The sequence below is a fragment of the Pelodiscus sinensis genome, chromosome 7 (assembly GCF_049634645.1).
Source record: "Pelodiscus sinensis isolate JC-2024 chromosome 7, ASM4963464v1, whole genome shotgun sequence".
NCBI lineage: Eukaryota > Metazoa > Chordata > Testudines > Trionychidae > Pelodiscus > Pelodiscus sinensis.
In genome coordinates, this window is record NC_134717.1 from 42,109,064 (window position 1) to 42,131,975 (window position 22,912).

The window sequence follows — 22,912 nt, forward strand, 5'->3', positions numbered from 1 at the left end:
GTCGCGCACCTGATGCCTTCCTGTGCGGGGTGGGAGGGTGAGGGTAGGGAGGATGGGGACAGGCACTCCCGGACCACGCCTGCAACAAATGCTCAGGCAGCACGCGCCTTGTCCCTCCACTCCCCACGGCAGCGCACGCTGACCAAGCAGCTGGAGCAGGCGCACAGGAGAGGAGAGGGGGATTCCCAGACTGCGCCAGCCCCAACCACTCGGGCAGTGCGTGCCTTGCTCCTCATGGCAGCGTGCGCCACCCGAGCAGCCAGAGACTCCCATCCCCTCCCCTGAACGCAAGAAGGCAGCAGGGGAACAAAGTCCCCAGCATGCAATGGACTGGCGTTTTAGGTACCGCGCCGGTTGTTGGGGCGGGGGAGAAGAGCAGCCCACCCACTTTTGGGACCTGGCACACAGCTGCAGAACTGCCATCCGACCCCGCAGGAAGCCCGCGCTGGCCCTACCTGTCCAGCAGGTTGTTCCAGCCCCCCTCCCATCCCCCTCCCGCTCTAATCCTGGCCGCACTGGTCGTTCTGTGTCAGTGCGCACGGCGCACGGCCTTCTCCCTGGATCCTAGCACCTGCCAGATCTAGCCCTGCCGCCTGGGAGCATGCTTGGCAGAGACGCCGTGGCAGCAGGTTCTCTGCCAAGAATATTTCTGAGGACTGGTATTTTTTTAAGGACTGGTACCAGGCCATGGACCACACTTTGGGAAACGTTGCTCTAGTAATTAGAGGCAGTAAAGGGAGGGGGAAAGAGAGGGTACTTCAAAGCGGCAGTGCCGCACGAAGCCTGGGGTATGGGTTCTGTGAGGCACTGCCCCTTTGAAACACCATGGAAGTGTTTCAAAGGGGCAGCACCTCATGGAGCTGACCTCGGGCTCCATGCAGCACTAACACTTTAAAATGCTGCCGCAGCGTTTCAAAGTGGCAGCGCTGCATGGAGCCTGGGGTTAGCTGGAGACTCTCTAGCTGACCCCGGGTTCTGTGCAGCATTTCCACAGAACCTGGGATCAGCTGGGGACTCCCCAACTGATCTCGGGCTCCGCACAGCATTTCAAAGCGGCAGCCTGGGGTCAGCGGGGGACTTTGAGTTCTCCATGTGGGTGCTTCCACTTTGAAATGTATAAGAGTCCCCAGGGGGTGCTCTTGTGCATTTCAAAGCTGGCACGGCACGTGCAGCCTGGGGCCAGTGGGAAGTCCCGCTGACTCCAAGTTCCATTTGGGCAATTCTGTCTTGAAATGCACAAGAGCCCGCGGGGAACCCGGAGTCAGCGGGACTTCCTACTGGCCCTGATTGCATGCAGCGTGCCAGCTTTGAAATGCGGAATGCAGAAGTGCCGATCAACTAGTTGAGTAGTCAATGGAAATTCCATCGACTACTCAACTAGTAAATTAATCGATATTTAACATCCTTAGGTGGGAGTAGGGATAGGCAGTGTGGGAGGGGTCAGGGAGGATGAGTAGGTGTACGAATGGAGGTGGGGCTGGAAGGAGGGGGAGGGAGGTTAGGGAGGATGGTGGGTGTAGGAATGGAGGACGGCGGTGGGGCTAGGGAGGAAAAGGGGGGGGAACTGTGGGCCATGGACTATTTTACTAGCAGGTGGGGCAGGAGCAGGAAAGGTGCTGGCAGGGAAGGAATGGCTGGTGACTGAAGGGCCTGAGCGGGTGGGATGGTCTGAGAGCATCTGGATAGAGGGGCCTCTGCAGGGGTGTGGTAGGCAGGAGCGAAGAAGGGTGAGAGTAACTTGGGGCCATGGAGTGCACGAGCTCAGTGCAAGATTAACAGACTCTCTGGCCGTGAAAGCGGACAGCGAGAGGAGGGGTTGGCTAGCATAGCGACTAGTGTAACTTTTTTTAAAAGTCCAATGAAGTTAACCAAATATTAATTTTTGCAACATAGGAATTAGGAAACTGGATCAAACCAGTAGTCTATCTATTCTCCTATACTCTGTCAGCACCTTATGGATAAGTGTAGGCATTTGCTGTAAGGAGTAAGAGACCCTCTTATTGTATTGAAAAATCTCACCATATGGGAAGGTTGTTCCTAATCAAATAATTAGTGATTGGCCTATAACTGAAACAATTTATTTCTCTACTTTTTCTTAAAATAATTGTGTACAAGATGGAAGAAAAGGCGTGAGATTTGCAAGTGGGATACATCAGTCTAATGCCACTGAAGTCAAAACCACTGTGCTAGTTTACACTAGCTAACAGGTATACCATGTTTAGAGTAGGGATGTAAAATCCCAGTTAAACGGCAGGTCTACGGAGCATTTAACTGGTTAACCAAGTAAAGCAAGATCCCAGGCTACAGACCAGCTGGAGCAGCCCCCAGCCCAAAGGGCTCCCACCCCCAGTCTCATGCTGGGGCTGCCTCCAGCTCCCAGCCCCTGCCTGCAGGGTGCCTGGGCTCTCCACAGACAGAGGCTACTTTGGATGCAGGAGCAGCCCCTGTCTGCAGCGGGAATCCTGTGGGACTGGAGCAGCCCCCTGCCCGCAGCAGGCAAGGACCTGCTCCAGTCTCCCCCAACACTAGTTATGCTTAGCTGTATAGCAAAATGATGAAAGACGTCCAATATTAAATTATGCTGTATTATATTATGTCCCCTTATACTTTAGGATTAAAATAAGTTATAATAAAAGAATTGAGAAATTAAATCCAATGAAAATTTCAGTTACTTATCTTATTAAATGTCACAATATTTTGAGAGATTAACACCACCAGTTTTTTGCATTCCAGATTTCTATAATACATGTTGTAAAAGTAAAAGAGCATTACATTTTATATTTATTTTACTGAAGAGTCCTTAACTAGAAATTGTATTTGCAAAATCTGTGTTCATTAGTAAAATAGTAACTTGAATTAAAACTCACCGTCCATCTTGCTGAGCAGCTCCACCTTCAGTTATTGTTTTTACAAAAATTCCCAGTTTCTCCAGTCCCTGATCAGCGCCAACACCCATTCCAATAATACTAATGCCTAAGCCACTGTCACCTGCAGGACTCAAAAATTCTAACATTAGCCACAGTACATTTTATAAGGTAGTGTTCATAAATTATCACAGTCACCAATGAAAACACACTTGTGCTATTCTTTGTCTTCGTCTAACATGCTTATTGGCTCACTGTCTCCCCCTCTTAGTAATATTTGCAACATAAAGCTAAATCAGACTGGCTCTTTCCAGGATTACAACCCAATCGACTAATATAAAATCATAGTTAAACAAAACGATATCTAGAATAGCAAAAGCTTTTATATTCCCATTTTGAAAGTCTCTGTGTGATATGAAAATACATTAATGTTACTATTCTAAGCACCCAATTTAGGAGCTTCTCTCCACACTCTACTGTAGTATCCAATAACATTGGACTGAATTCTAAAATTTTAGGGGTTAGAGCTAATAATGGTTCCCATTTTACAAAGACTTATGTACATTATGGGGCCAGACATGTAGGCTGGAGAAAACAGCCATACCTCAATTGAACTATAACAGAGCTCCAGCAATTTACAATAAATACTGAATTCAGTGAAACTATTCAGATTTAAAGTGAATCATGTGTGCAAAGCTTTTCAGGATTGAGGCCTAAATGTAGTAGAAATCCATCTTAACATGGCTTCAGCCTACATAAGAAAGATAAATAATTGCTTGTGAAAATTAACATTTAACTTGCACCTTTTTCAATTTCCACAGGAAATACTTCCATTTTTTCTACCCTCTTCTCTAGTTCATATTCGGCTGATGCTGCCACAGGGTCAACCTCTTCATTACGTCTATCATAATCTTCATTTGAATAAGTACTGAAGACCTTAAGAAAATAAGAAATATTATTTGAGTGCAGTTTTGACTCAACATTTTTGAATATCAAAAAGAAAGCCATTCTGTAAATTAAGACAGTAACATAACCATTTCATTGTCCTACATATTCAACTTACCTGAGCAATAATAATGAGGTTTCAGAATTTTATTTTCAAATCACATATATAAGGTAATATTTTAAAAGTGTCAAGACAAATACTTTAGAACCTTTTTAACTGAAATGAAACAAATATGCACCAGAACTCACTGAGGCACACTTCTCTCCGCTTACATAAATAGAGAATGATATTAGAGAGCCTACATAAGATGGTTATCAAAAAACAGAGCATAATCTGCCAGTCACTATACTACAAACAGATGCAGTTTGATTTTGCAAGAGATCCAAATGGTCTTCTAGAAAAACAGAAAGACCATGTAACATACATTACTATATTTAGTAATCATTGCAGCTGAATGTTTGTTAAAAATAAAGTAGTTATAATTAGGGATATAAAGTCCCAGTTAATCAATTAAATGGTTAAATGTTAGGTTTCCCTAATGTTTAACCAGCTAACCAATTAAATTGGGACACTAGAGCAACCCCTGACTGTGGGGCACCCATGCTTCTTGTGGACATGGGTGTTCCAGATACCAGTGCAGCATCAGTCCACAGTGATCTCCCTGCAGAGCTGGAGCAATCTTCTCCCCACAACAGATAGGGAACTGCTCCAGCCCCCACCAGTTAACCAAAACTAAGAAGCATCAACCATTTATGGTGATGCTTACCAGTTATAATAAATACTAATGAATAACTAAGATGGCAGGCCAGAGAGAAGAAACACTATGCCGACTATAAGGTGCCACAGGACTCCTTGTTACTATACCAACAGTACTTTTATTTACAGTGAATGAAAATGTTCACGCTTAACTATATACTTTTATGTTAAAAACAATGCAAGATACAAGTTTAGAACTGTACATAGTTTATTTAAAAAAAAAATCAATCAATCAAGGTATAAGACTAGCGAGAGGACAAGTCCCCAGGAACAGTGGAGGCCAGCCCACTGCTGAAACAGTTCCTGCACGGGAAGTGCTTCCACACCCCTGAATGGTAAGGAAGGCCATGATAGCGGAGCTGGAGATGGCTCCCTGACTAAGTATGGGGGCACTGACACCCAATCCTTGAAGGTGCAAAGTATAAGGGAGGCTGTGGGCTTGGTGAGGCAGAGCAGAAAACCCCAGCCAGGACCACAAGGACTAGGAGCCAGCTGCAGTGGAGGCCACACTGCTACTAAATGGTTACTCCCTGGGGATGGAGCCATTTGGCAGCAGTGTAACCTCCCTGGCAGCTGAGGGCTCCTTCTCTTCTGGGGGTCTCTGCTCTGCCACCACCTTCTCCACAGCTTGTGCCTGCAAGGAATGGGTGTCACCGGCCTCATTCTCTCTCATTAAGAGCCCGACAGCAATTAATACATTTAAAAGGTAGAGCCGCAGAAGGGTTAGCTCCCGGGCGGAGCTAACCCCACTGTGGCTCCGCAGTTTTCCCCGTTATCAACTAACCAAGCAGTCAATGGAAATTCCATCGACTACTCGATTACCTGCAATTTAACATCCCTAGTCTATACTAGGGATGTTAAGATGCAGTTAATTGGCTAATCAAGTAGTCGATAGAATTTTTAATCGACTAATTGATAAGACAGCCTAGCTCAGTCCCAGCTTGCACCAGGTCCGGGACCTATTCCCGGTGCAGCTCTGGAGTTTAAAAATACTAAGAGCCAGGCAGGCAGGAATGGAGGTTGGGGGGGAAGGAAGCAAGTAGTCGACTACTCACTTACATCCCTAGTTTACACTACAGCTGACGTTGGCAGAATTTACATCACTCATAGATGTGAATAACCACCCCACAGATTAACATAAATTACACCAACATAAGCACCATTCTGTACAATGCCATGTCAGTGGGAGGGCCAAATGCATGACCCCGATTCCATGTCAACCCTGTTCTTGACAATTCTACTTCAAACTGGCTTCTTCCCCCCCGCCACTATGTTATGCTCCTCTATGGCTATTTCAATGTATGTACTCCCAGATGAGGCAGCAAGCTGTCATCCTACTCACTGTCAACAGCCACTGTAGCATGGACTCTGGGCACAGATATGTGCCAAGAAGCCCCAGGCATCCAGTGAAAACACATACTAACATCCACTGCTGCTTCCAGGACTCAGGAAGACAAAGGAGCAGAAAGAGACTGCTCATTCAAGTTTTGTGCTATTAGGAAGCAAACCACTGCAAGTAAGGTTTCCCAAGTCAACCCCTTCAACCAGTAACTCCAGACCACCTCTCTGGCTCACTGCTTTAATAGATTTGCTAAAACGTTAATTACATCCACCTTAAAAATGACCAGTTTTGTAATAATTTAGACAGTCACGGCTATACCTCCATTCTAAAAGCATCCCCTCATCTCCATTTTAGCAAATCTCCTAATCAACTTTAAAAGACTTTCTGAACATACTCCATAACACTAAACACCTGTCTTATTATTGGTTTTCATGCACGCTTAACATGAAAAGTTAGGAAAGATTCTATATAATTCTGAAAAGAATAAAGGATTCAGTTAATTGGATCCAAAGAGGTCCCAGGAGCAAGGTTGTCCAAAATGATATGAGGAAATACAAGAGGACAAAAGTCAAAGCATTTGTGAAGAGAATGGGCATTCCATTGCCAAATAATGAAATTTCTCAAGCTTTAAACAACAAATGCCAAACGTTGACACAGCTACTGTCAAATTAAAAGTATTTATTTCCAGTCTGTTAAGATCTCCTTAAAAAGGAAAGTCCTTTGATATAGTTAGGACCAAAATAGGATTTTAGAAAACAGGAATGCAAACTTCTAAAATAAGATTAAAACTTATGTAAACAATTAAACACCGCAACTGTAATTTATCAAAATTGTAATTTACAAAAATGAATTTCACGCTAGAAAACAATTTAGATGCATTTAAAGTAATGGAAGCTGGTGATAAATACTCAAGCCTGTATTTCATTCATTTTTCAGTCTGTTTCTAGATACAAACATCAAGAACTTTGATTATTAATACCGTATTTTCCGGCGTATAGGGCGACTGGGCGTATAAGACGACCCCCTATCTTTTTAATTAAAAGATAGGGTTTCATCTTATACCCCAGCGCCCCTCCGCCTCCTTTGCTCCCGGTGTCCCTGGTCTGCTGGAGATGGTCCCCAGCAGACCAGAGGCACCGGGAGCAAAGCCGCCGGGAGCAAAGCCGCCAGGAGCGCCTGGGCTTCCCCCCCCCCCCCCCCCGCCGGAGCCCCTCCGCGGCTTTGAAAGCCTCGGGGGAAGCAGGCGGGGGGGCATCCCAGGCGCGCATGGGCTGCCCCCCCGCGGCTTTGAAAGCCTCGGGGGAAGCCGGCGGGGGGGGCATCCCAGGCGCGCATGGGCTGCCCCCCCGCCGGAGCCCCTCCGCGGCGGCGCTGAGGGGCTCCGGGGGGGGGGGGGGGCAGCCCATGCGCGCCTGGGATGCCCCGCCGCCGGCTTCCCCCGAGGCTTTCAAAGCCGCGGAGGGGCTCCGGCGGGGGGGCAGCCCATGCACGCCTGGGATGCCCCCCCCCCCTCCGCCGGCTTCCCCCGAGGCTTTCAAAGCCGCGGAGGGGCTCCGGCGGCGGGGCATCCAGAGTACAAGACGACCCCCGATTTTTGGGGGATGTTTTTTAACTTCAGAGGTCGTCTTGTACGCCGGAATATACGGTAATTTAAGAAATCAATGAGATACAAAAAACATTTTGAGTATACCAGCCTATAATTTTGTACCTTAACAATTAGATTTCCTTTATCACATAAGAACTGCAGTTCAGTTGTAAAAATAATTAATTTAAATTGATGAACTCAGAACTTTAGGTGGAAAAAATCTAAAAGCTACACAAGAAACTCAAACTCACTCAAGTTATTCTTCAAAAAGCACCACATTCTCCTTGTTCAGCAAAGAATACTCTTGGCCACCAAAGTTATCTTTTGGAACCTTCAGTCTCTTCAGAATTAAAACAGGACTTAGAACTGAACCTCTGAAAAGACATACAGATAGGCTATGTCTACACTGCAAGGTTTTTGCGCAAAACCAGCCTGTTTTTGCTCAAAAACCCATGGAGCGTATACAGCTCAAATGAGCCTTAGCACAAGTAAATGAACAGTAAAATGGCAGAAGGCAGGGCTTTTTTCAGCGTAGGTAAACCTCCTTTTACAAGGCATAACTCCTTTTTGCACTACAGCTATTTCACAAAAAGGCACGTGTGGCTGCTCCAGAGGGGTTTCTTACTCTGATTGAGATTCAGAGAATGCTTTTGCAATGTGCTTTGAGGTGTGTACGTGCTCTGGTGCAAGAAGTTTTTGCACAAAAACTCTTGCACAAAAGGCTTCTTGTGGCAGAAGCATGTAGTATAGACGTAGCCATACTGCTTCCACAAAGTCTTTTAAGGGCTGCCCTTTATTCCTACCACTTCCATCACCAGAATATGTTTCCAACTCTCTTCTGTCCATGTTGAGTAGTTCTTAGCCATATCCCAAATTCATCAAAAACAGGAAAAAAGTAAACATATTATTCTATGCAGGTGCAATAAGGGCAACTGTAGAGCTGAGTGTCGTTATAATACTTGCACTGCAATTCAAATCATTGCATGATCTTCTTCAGTGGCTTCACAAATACTCTGAACAGGAGAGAAAATAGAACAAACAGGTGGTACTCTGAGAGCAGATGAGCAATTGCTCTGCATCACCCACTCACTGGATGTTAGAGGAAAGACAAGTAACTCATTCGATGCCACATATCTGCCAGGATCCTCTTAAGTTCCCTCTAAGCTACACATTATGCAGCAGCCCTGAGCCACTGGTTAGGACTTGTTAGGCAGCTGTACTAGAGTGCTGTTTCTGCTCCAGCAGAGAGCACTGTTTCTGCCTGCTGGCCCCAACACAGAGCTGCCATGTCAGGAGAGAGGCACATTCCTCCAGGCCCAGCACTGAGTTGCCATGGCCAAGGCAGAAGCACTTGGCCCCAGCACAAAGTTGCCTGAGCTAGGGAGAGGGGCTCCTTTCTCCTGGCAGCTTCATGCAAGGATCAGGGAAGAGATGCCCCTCAAGAGCCATGGCTGATCTGTGCTAGGACTGGGAGAGGGGCACATTTCCCTTGGCCATGGCATCTCTGTGCTGAAGCCAGAGGAGGGCACCTCTGCCCTGGCCACCTCTCCCCCGGCCACAGCACCCAACCCAGAGCTGCCCCAAAGCTGCCTCTGCCAGGAGAGAGGTGCCCCTTCCCAGCCCTCCCCTCAGCCTATCCTGGATCAGTTCTAGCTAAGGACAGGTGCTGCTCCTCGAGGTGTGCCTGCTGGAGCTGCTGCAGCCATGGAGATGCTCTTCTCACCTGGCCCCAAGCTGCTTCAGTGAGTGAGGGCTGCAGGTATTCCTTTCTCCCTGTGGCAGCTTGTACCCAAGCCCTTCATTCCCAGCCCCACCCCAGAGCCACACCCCCAGCTAGAGCCTTCACACTTCACCCCAACCCTCTGTCCCAGCTATGAACCCCCTCCCTGACCCCAACCACAGTCAGTTACTTTTGTTATGTGATATATCACCTCAAAAAGTCATTCTGCACACAGACATAAAAAATTTGAAGGAACATTGGGGTCCACGCGCATCAAAGAACTGCAGAACTTGAAATATTCACTCAACTAGAGGAAAGAGTTCTACTACCTGTATACCTGTAGAATCTATGCTTTTATTTAAAAAACATCTCTAACCCTCCTATCTGAGCAGATAATCCTCTAAGCTTAAAAGTAAAGTAAACTAATGCAATGTTGGCTACCTAAGTTCTCAGACAGCTATAGTGCCTCTTCTACTGCTCAGAATCTTGTTGGTTTTCACTGTTGAGAACAGCGACCTGACCATCACAGTGAAAAGTGATAAAATCAGACCAGTTTCATGCTACTGTTGTTTGAGAAACTCTGAACAACAATACAGTTAGGCACCCCTCCTGAGAGAGGCAGGGAAGCAGTAAAGCAGCAAAGTCCACCTGTTCCCTTCCCAACAACCACCAAGAAGCTATGGGATAAGAACATAAAACAGAGAACATGTATGTATCCCTTCAAAACAGTATGCATTTTGAGATGCTTCAAATGTATAAGATATCTAACAAGCCAAAGGCTCCAGAATAAGACTTAGGCTTTGGGGACGAGGGGACTAGTAAAGCTATTCTTGCAGCCATCAGAAAGATAAAAGAGGAAAACAGCTGAAGCCATGATATCCAGATGGTCACAGCTAAAGATAATATATTGTAGGGAGAGGGCCAGGGCTCCAAGATGGCACAGAGTATCCTTTCTTAGGTTCTTGGCTGGCTGGTTCTTACTCAAATACTCAAAGTCTAATTGATCACTGGGCCAGATTAGCAGTGACATTTTGGCTTTTCACCCTTCGCTGCAGCATGCGGGCACGCATCACTTTCCAGCATTATCTTATACTTCATCATTCCACTGCCATTGTGTGGGCCTCAGGCACTGGTGCACCTCCGTCCCTCATATTCTCTGCTTGTGGCACATCATAGACTAGATTATAATACAGCATGATCTAATTTTAGTTGTTGGGCTTAAGCGTGTACGTGCTGGGTGGTGTTGCTGACTTATGATACACTGGAGGTCAGACTAAATGATCCAGTGGTCCCTTCTGGCTTTACACTCTTTGACTATGAGAAACAAATATTTCAATTCACTTACTTCAAATAATACTCTCTTTGTTTAATAAATCAGCTTTAAATGCAAAACAGATTTTGATACATTTATTTTATATATCCAGCACATTTAAGGTATTTTTATTTAACTAAGGCATAATTTTAAAATGCTTCTCTGTGCATTTTAATTGAATTCCAATTTCCATCCAAATACAGCTTGACATAAATTACAAGTAAAATAACTTTTACTTAGTTCAGTCCTGGAGTTTAACTAAGATCAAGCCTAGTACTAACTCTGTACTTAAACCATGGTACTGCCCAACAAACATCTGGGAACAGGATTAGAACAGTTTTGTCTATCAGGTTGATAGTATACAATTCCTGTCTTAGCCATATTGGTAAACTATTGGATCCTCGACTATATGAATTATAACACAGACAAGATCCTTTTTAGGTCACCCTGCTCAAAAGGAGGGAAAACATGCCCCAGCAAGGTAATTATCATGACTATAACATAGATGAAATCCTTATCCCTGAATAAAATACAGGACTATGTGGCACTTTAAAGACTAACAAGATGGTTTATTAGATGAAGAGCTTTCGTGGGCCAGACCCACTTCTTCAGATCAAATAGTGGAAGAAAATAGTCACAGCCATATATACCAAAGGATACAATTAAAAAAAAGTGAACACATATGAAAAGGACAAATCACATTTCAGAACAGAAGGGAGTTGCCGGGGGGGTGGGGGGGGGGGAAGGAAGGTGAATGCCTGTGAGTTAATGAATAGACATCTACCCTTCCCCACCTCTAATATCATTAACGCACAGGCATTCACCTTCCTTCCCCCCCCTGTATTTTGTTTTAGCTACACCAGACTAACATGGCTACATTTCTATCATTATCCCTGAATATTATCTAGGAGAGAAAAGTTTGCTGAACAATCACCACCATCACACTTTTGAGTTTAAAGCATACTGAAATAACTCCGGTTTGCTAGATGATCACAGATGGAGAGAGACTGAAATCCTGAAGAATTCTGCAATGAACTGTTTAATTATAGCTCTACAATTTTGCAATTTAATCTAGCACAATAAGAAATAAACACCATTTTTAAAGTTCTGAAAGGCACACTATAAAATGGACTTCATGTATGGTTAAAATAAGAACATATTAGAAACAAAGCAAAATATCATTACAACATACTTTACCTTGATAGGGGCTGTTGAAAACTTGACTCTTCTGTCTGGCTCAGGATCTTCCTCTTCAGATAGCCCAGGAAACTCCTCATAATCACTGCCATAAGTATACTCCTCTTCCTCCTCCAATACTTCTTTACATTCTGGGCCCTGGTTTTCAGACTCTGTATCCCTGTCATCATCAAAACCTGCGTTCTCTATTCCAAAAGCACTGACAGAAAATTCAGTGAACTTTCCCCTCTGATTTTCCACCACATGCTCCTCCTCTTCTTCAGTGTCCCCCTCCTGTTCTAGATTGGCTGGAACCTGTGTGATAAGAACCTCATTCAGAGACACACCCTCTCTTATTTCTTTCTGATTGGGCTCACTGCATACTGTAACTTCTTTCAGTCCTCCAAAGGCATGACTGTTCCCATTCTTTTCCCCAGTTTGGTGCCTCAGTGGTTGTTCCCCATGAAAGACACTATCTTCTTTATTCACTGAGGTTTCTTTTTGCAAGACAGCCAGCTCAGCCTGAATCACCTCTACCTGAGAGGCTGATGGGGGGGCACTGTCTGCTAACCACATGGACTCCTTACAAGATGTATTGTTCACAATTTGTTGGCCTCTCCCAAGAGCCACCTGCTCCTTTATATGCACTTCTTCAGGTGTCTGGATCAGCTCATCCCTGCTGCTGGTAATGAGACAAGCAAGCTCTTTGGAGCATGGACTCTCCTCCATGCATACCTGAACAGCAGCAGGTGAATCCCAGCTACGGGGGAGCACGTAGCTTTGATTTGAGTTGTCCTCACTTCTGGACATGTCTTTGGATTCTTCAGTGTCACTGTCACCCAGAAAACTTTCCAGCCTCCTAGAAATTGGCCCTGCATTCAAGGAAGAGGATTTTGGGCCACCAGTGGGATGCTGCTGCTTATGCTCATCATTGCCTTGACTTTCAGCTCTTTCCAGGTCCACATGAGGGACCACATCTATATTGAAATTAAAATGATCCACCACACTACTGCAATCAGGAGAGGCTGAACCACGTCTCATCTTATCTTCACCTCTTTCACATTTGCTGGGAGAATGTCTATCAACTGAGCTCTGCTGCTTTATGTTCCTCTCAAACAGTTTCCTGGTCTCAGAAAACTTTTCTGCCAAGGCAGCTTTGTCCAGATGGCCCTCATCTTTGCTGCAGATGATTTTGTCATTGGTAGAAGACACAGGCACTGTATCCAGAGGGCTACAGCAGGGGCTGGTATTAAGGAGGTTATTTTTTTGGACACTCTGGAAAGATGGACTACTGGGAGAAGGTACAAGATCAGTCGGTACTGCCCTGCTTATGATCTTAGCCTCAGTGGGAGAGCTGCTCTCACACAGTGGTGTGGCAGAGGAGCCCCCCATCTGCAGAAACATATTTTTGATCTTGTGTACTCTGTTGCCATAGTTGGCTGCTCTGCCTCGGCTATGTGGGTCATTTCCCCCTCCACTGGAGGAAGTGTTCAGCTTCTGTTGAGGGCTCACCTTGTGAGAAGCATTTTCAGGGATGTTTACTCCATCGAAGGAGCGTTTGATGGCATGGAAATCAGATTTATAAGCATTTCTATGTGGAGAAGCACTTCTCAAAGTCCTTTCCCCTTTGCCTTCAGTTTTCATCATTTTCAGAAAACAGAAACCTTTCACTCTGGGGAAAGAATGTGGAGGAAAATCCACAGCACCAACAGCCTCTGCCACCACCACGCTGGCTGGGTATGATCCTACTGTAGCCTGAGAGACTAAGACTTGGGAAAGCAGCCTTTACCTGGGTTATTCTTCCATGCTCACACTGAGAAGAGTTATGGGAGCAAGATCAAGACATAGCTGGATATATAGGATATTAAATCCACTGCTGATCACAGTATCCTGAAAGCCATCTGCAGGGAGAGAAAGAATAATTAACTTGGGACTTCATCAGTGTGTGACATGCATCTGAAATGCGTCGGTCTACCCAAGGCTTCATAGGGCATTTCCCACTCTGAGGAAGGGCAAGAAACCAAGCTCACTGTCTCCGTGCCAGGAAAGAGTAGATCCATTTCCCTAACTATCTTACAAAGAACAATTTGAAACGCAGCCCCAGACTGACACCCAGCAAGCGTTTCACTCTCACTCCATGCCCTCCAGAGGTGCCATGGCCCCACTCCCCCGCCCCATACATGCCTCGCCCCCTGGGGTTTCCACGGCCCCTCCCTCTACATCCCCCACAGCCGGCACGGACTCGCCTCCCACGAGCCACCTCAAGTCCAACCCGCCCCGTTGTTCGTCCCACCCACCTCGGCCCGGCTGCGGGGGACACGCTGGCTCACCCACCCCGCGCCGCTGCGGCCAGCCCAGCCCCTCCCGGCCGCCGGCCCCGCCGTGGTGTCCCAGGGGCGCAGCCCACTGGGCCGGGCCGGGCCGCCACACGCCCCCGGGCGGATCACAAGTTTCGGCCCCAAGTTGGAGCGTCCCAGGAGAGCGAGTCGCCCGAGGAGCCGCCCCGGCCGGGCGGGGAGCGCAAGGAGCCGGGGCCGGTGGGGCGGGAGCCGGGCCCGCCACGGAGCCGACATTACAGCCCAGCCCCGCGTCCCAGCGCCTCGCCCCAAACTTTCCAGCCCTGCGGGGCAGCTGCGCGGTTCCCTCCCTCTGCTCTCCCGGCCGCCCGCCCCGCGCCATCGCTACCCACCCCTGGGCTCGGCGGTCGCTGCCCGAGCGCCTTTCCCCACCCCCAAACTGCCGCCCGCCCCACTCACTGGCTGCATCACGCCCGTCCGACTCACTCTGCCCAGCCCGCCCGCGCGGCGCCCCCTCCTTCCCTGTGTGTCGCGCCCGCGCGCGCTCTCACACAAAGACAGGAGCGGCGAGCACGAGCATTCTCCGCTCTGCGTTGAGACTGGGGGGGGGGGGGGGGGGGAACAGGCGAGAGGAGAAGCTCCTCCTCCGCTGGGATATACCACACTACATACTGGGATAAGGGCTTGGGATGGTACCATCCGGGGAAGGGCAGCAGAGCGCTCGTGTGTCGATCCACTCTGCACCCAGTCAGGCTCCCACGGCTTGTTCCCTCTGCTCCGCGCTTTCCCCTCCCATAGTAGCCGATGCCGATAGAGGGCTCGCTGGGAGGTGTTGATAAGCCTCAGCTCCTGGCCAGGTGATCAGCGGGTCTCAGGATTCCCGCCGTGTTTTCAGAACTAAAGCCAAAACCATGTTTAAAAGATACATTTTAAAATAAAACTTCTGTCCGTCCGTCCCCCTTCAAAATACCTCGGCACTTCTGCAATGCAGGAGTTGTGCAGAGTTGGAGGGATGATTGTGCCCCAAACTTTTAATCGTGACACGCAAGATCGCCAGTCTTGCAAGCTGCTCGCTACAGACGCAGGTGTCTCCTTGCGGGACCGCAGTTATGGAGCCGAGAAAAACATCTTAAGGACATAGATAATGATGTGTTTACCTTTAAAAAAGTCAGTTTGCCTAAAAAAATAAACAATACTGTCAGCTCAGATGTTTACTGGGTTTTCTTAAGGTCACAGCTAGCCCAGTGAAATGATTGTGTGGGAATCTTAACTTTCATATTAAAAAAAATTCCAGCCTTCCTGGTTGCAGCAGGGAAAATCTTGAACACCGTACTTTAAAGGTTAAAAAACAGAAGGCTAAGAAAAATAAATGTATATATTTTTTAAAATCTCATAATGTTTGAATATGCAGGACTGACACAATAGTAAACACGAAAAATCAGAAAAATAAATGTCAGAATCCCAAATCTACTATATATTTGAGAGTCAATCTCTCTGTTGGTTCAAAAACTCCTCCTAAACTGTAAGAGCTGGGGCCATCAAATTCAGTATAGTACAGCTTCCTCTGATCATAATTTAAATCAAAGTAAAAGATTGGTTGTGCCAGGAAAACAGGATGTGCCTGGAATGGGATTACTTCTCAGAAAATCATACAGAAAAGAGACTGACATACAGAAAAGAGGCAGGTGAAAGGAGCTGACTGAAAGCACTTCCCCACAGCTCTCTCCAGAACTGTCCCAGCCCTGAACCTCTCATACCCCAGAAGCCCTTTAGAGAGGTGTGGGCTGAAGCTACCCCCAATTCATATGGGGACATCACTGCCTGTTCCCCTTCATCAGAGAGTGAAAAGAAAAGTGCAGTTTGCTGCATTCCTCATTTTGGCTGGGGAATGCAGGGTGCAGATGCACCTGGATCTGCCCCAGCGAGGGGACATGCACCCTTCTCCCTGTCTGTGTCCACTGGAGCTGCAGTGTCATGAAGAGACACTTCTCACCTGGGCCCCAAACTGCTGCCATGAGAGAGGGATGTAGTAGTCTTCTCTCCCCAAGACAATCTGCATACTGAACTCATCTCCAGTCCCACCCCAGAGCAATGATTTAAATTAAGAATGTACATTTTCATTTTCCAAAAAACAAAAATTGAGTTAAGGACACAAGCAAAGCCAGGTACATTTTCTAGTATTGCATAATTATCAGTCACGTAGGCCCCATCAACTTCACCCTGTGACTGCAATAGAATTGGATCAAGTCTATTTAGAGAACTGAAGGAATGAAGTGAAAGAAAGAGAAAGGAATGGAGTGGGAGGTTTAACAGGAAAATGCTTGTGATCAACTGAGAGCACAGAACCAAAAATGGGCCATTTTGTATTTGGAATAATATTGTAATATACATGGCTGGTAAGTGTACACCTATTGCTAATTTCCTTAGAGTGAAATATGCTAAAAACAGTTTTCTTCACTCTCTAGGTTTGCTGTAAACATACCGCGCAAGGAAGTAAGTGAGCTTAAAGCACTCTACTACTCTTATGTGCAGGCCTATCTATATTGTGAATTATAACATAGGAGAAGCGGCAACCTCCAAGAGGCTACTATTGTTGTACAATAGAAAATTACATTCTGCATAAAAAATATTGCAGGTATCAAACTCTCTTCGGGTGCATCTACACTGCAGGGCTTAACTCGAAATAAGCTATGCATATTGAGCTACATCAATTGCGCATCTTGTTTCAAAACAGCTTATTTTGAAATAGGGAGTGTCTAAATAGTACTTATTTCTAAATAGAGCACTCTTCCCCCACTTCCCTTATTCCTCGTACAAGAAGGGTTACAGGAGTCGGAGTAAGAAGTCCTCCAGCTTGACAGTATTTGACACTATTTCAAAATAACTACCTGCTGTGTAGACACAGACTAAGTTATTTTGGAATAGCGCTGGTTATTTCAAAATACTGCTGCAGTGTAGACGTAACTTTCAAGTACGGCTAGCCAACACCAGTGACTTCAGCCTGGTTGCCTAGGTGTATGAAATTCAAGGAAGAATTACATGCACCTATTGTCTGCTTTGTGGAGTAGCCAGTCACATATGACATTTATGAAAGCACACAAGCTGAGCCTTTGAAGAATCAAAGAGCACTTGGCATCAGCAACTGAGACAATACTGAAAGAATAATAGAGCTGGTCAGAAGCCAGAATTCTTGTTCTGTGGGAAATTCTGTTGTTTTGTTATTGTCCTGAATTGGAACAAAAATGCAAAATTCCCATGGAATTGGAATTTAGAAAGCTAATTTTGGTAAATAAACATTTCAACCTTTATGATATATTATATGATATAATATGATATTAAAAGACATTTCAATTTCATTGAAACATTATTTTCCAATTGAAAATTGTTCCATCAGAAAAATTTTGATCAGCTCTAAAGATGAGTACTTCTCTGTTAACTTCCCTTTGGCTTTAGTGGGAATTACACAGGATTTAGTCCTAAAACCATAAAGCAGTTTCTAATCTGTTTTAATAATAGTTTAGCAACAGAAAAAATAGCACTACTATTTAAACAGAATGTTTCATTAATATTTATATAGATGTTAAATTTCAACATTTTTCTTCTGATAATAAACAGGGAGGAAATTAGTTCACAGCTTCTTCCATTGTTTTTAAACATTGTCTGTGTCAAAAAAAAACAAAACATTTTTTTCCACTGTTTGGCGGCCTCCAACACTAGACTAAGGGACAAATCTGCAATATAAAATAAGTCATCCAATGTTACATTGACTTATAGCCACCACAGTCATTAAATTGTTTTTGCATATCCACTGTACCTCCTTGTGTCATCAGTGCATGTCCTCACATCCAGGGCTTGCAATGATGCAGAGAGCAGTGCACCATGGGTAGCTTTCCAAGGCTATGTCTACAATATAGAGTGTATCCTCTGGTATCCCGGAAAAACTCTGCCACGTCCAGGGAACGTGTCTGCTTTTTTGGATCAGTTTCTGAAAAAGCAGGCATGCTCTTTCGGAAGCCCTGTATTCCTCATTTTATGAGGAACTAGCTGGAGTTACCTGGCATTGCTTAGGGTGGGCGGTAGGGTCCTGCTGGAGGTGCCCCATGTGATGCAGGCGGGAGGCGGCGAGCACGGGACCTAGGCTGGGCGGGGCAGCCCAGCTCACGCCTGGGGCTGCAGGTGCCATAGGGGGCAACAACCCCACCACTCACCCCAAAACTTTCGCCCCACTACCTGTCGCACCATGGGGCTGTGCCGGGGGCTCCCCTCTCCCGCGGGCCGCTCTGAGGAGATGCTGGACTTCCTGCCACGCAACCAGACCCCGGGCTGCTCCCAGCACCACCGCTGCCTCCCTGCTGTGCTCGCCCCGCTGCACCTGCAACTGCCCGCTAGTTGCAGTCGCAAGCTCCAGCCCGCTGCTCGGCAACCCTCGGCCGCTGCCAGAGGGGAGGGAAGAGCCCGGGATGAGTGACATCACGGGTGGGAGGAAGGAGAGGGCTCCCCTGCCCTGGAGGCGCCTGTGCAGTGTAACAGCCTGGTAGAGGCGAGTGGGGCAGCTGCCGCTCGGAATGCTGCCCCTCCCTTCGTGTGGCCACCGCCAGCCTTAGTGAGTGACTGTCCCCACTGCTTCCCCACCCCTGGGAAGCTGCTTCTCCCCACACTGCCAAAAGTACCTTAAAACCTTCTCCTGGAGGAAAGGTTACCCTATGCAAAGTTTGGTTGCAGTAGCTCTTATAGTGCCCAAGTTATTAGTGCACAAACATACAAACATTCTCCTTTATATATTAGATAAGGGCTCTTCTGAAAGAGGTTTTTCCCACATTTGGCCCCGTGTAGACGGACCGAATGTTGGGAAAGCCTCTTCTGAAAGAAGAATCAGAAAAAGGTACATAAAATGCGGTTTGCAATTTGCTTATCTTTTTCCAAAAATAATCTGCAGTGTAGACAGTGTAGACATCACCACCATCTAGCACGGGCAGGGTTGTCCCTAGGGGACGTGCGCAGCTGGGACACCACCTCCTGTGCCCCCTTCCCATCTCTTCCTGCGCCTTCCCCCAAACCCCTGCCCCTGCTCCATCCCTCCCTGTCCCCATTGCACCCTTTCCCTCCAGCCCTCTCCTTAAGCAATGCTGGAAGCCAGCGGAGCAGATAAAGCTGGGGCCGGGTCATTCCACTTTCTGCCATCTCCTGTGAGAGCAGAGGCAGGTCCAGCACTTGCTACTGGTGCCAGGCCTCCCCACTAATCCCTTGGGCCACTCTCAGCCCCACACATCTTTGTCCCCCTGAAGCACATAGCCCCCCAAAGCACAGGGTCCAGAGCTGTTGACCTCAACTATTCTATGAGCATAGTTTGTTTTTAGAAGGTCTTGCAGTGCATCATGGGAGCAAACAAGTTGCACAGGGATGACTTGGAACATGGTTTCAACATTGTGATGTAGTTTTCTCCATCCCACAATTTCATCTGTATCCCAGTATTCTTCATGCCTCTTTCCAAAAGTCCCACATACCCACACATCTGCCATTGCTGTGAAAAGCACGACCCTACATAGCTCTTCACCATTGCGAATAATGTGGTGAGGATAATGTGCCTGATCTTGCAGTATTAAACAGCTTCCAGAAGAGTCATGTGGGTGGCAGAAGGAGACAATTCCTTGGAGGCTGCCTCTCTGTGGAACCCAGAAAGAAACAACTCAAGATTGTTGTTGGCATTTACAGACTGGCTCTGCACATGGTGGAACACTAGTTCTGGGCCCAAGAAACAAGCATTTATTCATGGACAGTGGGTATCAGAGGCAAGGAAGGAATTGGCTTCCCAAGCTGACAAACATGGCCCCACCCACACTCTGCCTCTAGCCTCTCTGAGGCTGGGGCCACCCACTTTCCCCATGCTCTGGGACTGAAGAAGCTGGGGCTGCACTCCACTCACCTTCCCCATGCTCCAGGGCTGGGAAACCTGGGGTCACAGGGTGCCCCCCAATGCTCCAGGGCCAGAGAGGCTGAGGCTGTGCACCACCTGCCTTCCCTGTTTTCAAGGGCCAAGGAGGCTGGGGCCACATGCCATCTACCTTCCCGATGATCTGGGACTGGGGAGGCTAGGACTACCCATCCTCCCATTCACTCTCCCTGTGCTCTACACTGGGAATGCTGTGCACAATCTGATCTGCCTGTGTTCTGGGGCCGGGAAGGCTGAGGCTGCACACCGCCTGCCTTCCCCATGCTCCAGGGCCGGGAAGCCTGGAGCCATGTACCATTCACTGGTGGGCTGAGAGCCTGTCCCTATAGTGGGAAAAGAGGGAACTTGGCTCCCACAGGCAGGCCTCAGGCAGAATAGGGCAGAGCTGGAACTTCCCTTCCCACTTATTTGTGGGATTGCATCATTATGCAGGTATGTGATGGTTAGTGGCTGTAGAACTTTCAGATGCACAAGACCACATTCCTGGAAGTGTGTGCGGGGTTTGCTCCAGCCCTACACCAGGGTGATGAGAGCTCAGTGAGAGCTATTCACCTCAGGGAGGCACAGAAAAGCTGTTTTAATAGTGAGTCATAGTTAACATGTACTGCTGTATTGTGCTCTGCCTGGCCTTGGTTTTTTGCACCCCAGTAGGAACCTTATAATGAGTACAATGTGTATAGTAATATTAACATTGAACATGCACCTTTTGCTATTATCACTGAGGGTATGTCTACACTTGCAGCCTATTTCGGAATAGGGCTGCAAATATAGGCATTTGGAATTGCAAATCAAGCCTGGGATTTAAATATCCCGCGCTTGATTTGCATCTTCCTGGCCGGGAGCCATTTTTGAAATTTACAAGCCCAGAATAACTGCCCGGCTACGTCTACATTGGCCCCTTTTCCGGAAGGGGCATGTTAATTTCACGAGTTGTAATAGGGAAATCCGCGGGAGATTTAAATATCCCCCGCGGCATTTAAATAAAAATGTCCGCCGCTTTTTTCCGGCTTTTAGAAAAGCTGGAAAAGAGCGTCTACACTGGCCCCGATCCTCCGGAAAAAAAGCCCTTTTCCGGAGGATCTTATTCCTACTTATTCCTTTGAAGTAGGAATAAGATTCCTTTGAAGTAGGAATAAGATCTTATTCCGGAGGATCTTATTCCTACTTATTCCTACTTATTCCTTTGAAGTAGGAATAAGATCCTCTGGAAAAGGGCTTTTTTTCCGGAGGATCGGGGCCAGTGTAGATGCTCTTTTCTGGCTTTTCTAAAAGCCGGAAAAAAGCGGCGGACATTTTTATTTAAATGCCGCGGGGGATATTTAAATCCCCCGCGGATTTCCCTATTACGACTCGTGAAATTAACATGCCCCTTCCGGAAAAGGGGCCAATGTAGACGAGCCCCCCGTGTCTACATGTGGCAGTGAAACAGGCGTTCGAAATAAAGCCCTATTTTGAACTACTTGTTAAACCTCATTGCAGGAGGAATAATAGGTAGTTCGAAATAGGGCTTTATTTCGAACGCCCGTTTCACTGCCGCGTGTAGACACAGGCAGTTATTCTGGGCTTGTAAATTAAAAAAAAAATGGCACCCAGCCTGGAAGATGCAAATCAAGCGCGGGATATTTAAGTCCGGGGCTTGATTTGCAATTCCGAATGCCTACATTTGCAGCCCTATTCCGAAATAGGCTGCAAGCATAAACATACCCTGACTGATGTGAGTCCCAGCCAGCATATGTTGTGAACTAATAAAGATGAATTTGGTTTCCATAACTACACTTCTATTCCAAATCCATGTAAACAAAATTTATACATGAATTAAACCTCCTAAATACAAAGAAAAGAACCTATGAAAGGGAAAAAAAAGTCATTTTCACTTTACAAACCCATAAACCAACTGTCTCTCAGAGGTCAGTGTATGTTCAGCTGCAATTGTCTGTACCGTCCTCCAGAGTAGAGGCAGAACACCAGTCACGGTTGCTATGTGGAATGTATGGGGCGGGGGGTCAGTCTGGAATGCAGTTCTCCATACGCTGCAGAGGGAGGTGAGCATGGGTCTCTTGAACCTGAAGGTCAATAAGAGTCTCTTTGTGTGTTTGCCTCTTGAAAGTGCTAGTATGTCCTGCTGCATGTCTCTCTTCTCCTGTGCTTTTCTCTCCACTCTATCCCTGGCCATTCTGTCTGAGGTGATGATCCTCCAACCCCTATATTCAGTATCTAAAGTACACCAGAGACTTATGAGATCTCTTGGAACATGTCATCATGCCTTCTCTTCCTTTCTCTCCTTATCTGGCTGTGTCTCTCTGCTAGGAGTGTGGATGGAGAGACCCTCAAGATCATATTCCCAACTGCAAATGATACAATGCCCAGAGGAACTACTGTGAGCATATTCACAAGATAAATGCAAACAACAGACACTTGCACCTCTTTAAACCAGCAACTCTGGGAAATAGGGTATGCTGGATTAAAGATTTTGCTGGGCCAGAGAGGGCACTGCAGGATCTGAATGTGAGGGGGTTGGGGCGGGGGCACTTACTTGGTCAGGAGCAGCCCTAGACTAGCTGCCAGCAACTGGTGCCCTAGGTGAACCATGCAATCGGCGCCCCCACCTCCAAACCCCTCAATGATATTGCACCACCATTTGGTGCCCCATTGCGCCCCATTTAACTTGGCACCGTAGGCGACTGCCTAGTTTGCCTGTTTGGACAGGCCACTCCTGTACTCCGCTCCCAGGGGCACACACGGCTCTGCCTCTGTACAGCTCCCAGGCTCTGCCCCCTGCCACTATAGAAATGGCAGGGAAAAGCTGCAGGGGAAGTGTGTCACTACACTGCCGTTCCCCCAGCTGTGGGGAGAGGGAGTGGCAGTGCGCAGAGCCACTGCCTCCTCCATACCAGAGGTGTTCCCAGATTAGGGCTCCAGCAGTATGAAGGTTCAAATGTACTGAACTCACTCGCCTTGATCCAC

General features: G+C 47.1%; 1 protein-coding gene across 8 annotated transcripts in view; it reads right to left on the reverse strand.

The window, feature by feature from the left end:
- LOC102463966 (neurabin-1-like) overlaps positions 1–14,596 on the reverse strand; it is a 93,949-nt gene extending 79,353 nt beyond the window's left edge. For 5 of the 8 annotated variants that reach the window (XR_012905215.1, XM_075933637.1, XM_075933636.1 and 2 more), the window contains exons 1-4: positions 14,458–14,596; positions 11,723–13,602; positions 3,668–3,800; positions 2,868–2,988 (exon numbers count right to left, since the gene is read on the reverse strand). Coding sequence is in view for 7 of the 8 variants with exons in the window: in XM_075933637.1 (XP_075789752.1) it covers positions 2,868–2,988; positions 3,668–3,800; positions 11,723–13,348 (1,880 nt within the window). In the remaining variant the exon portion in view is untranslated. The other 3 variants (XM_075933633.1, XM_075933632.1, XM_075933634.1) reach the window with 3 other exon arrangements.
- Positions 14,597–22,912: the final 8,316 nt, after the last annotated feature.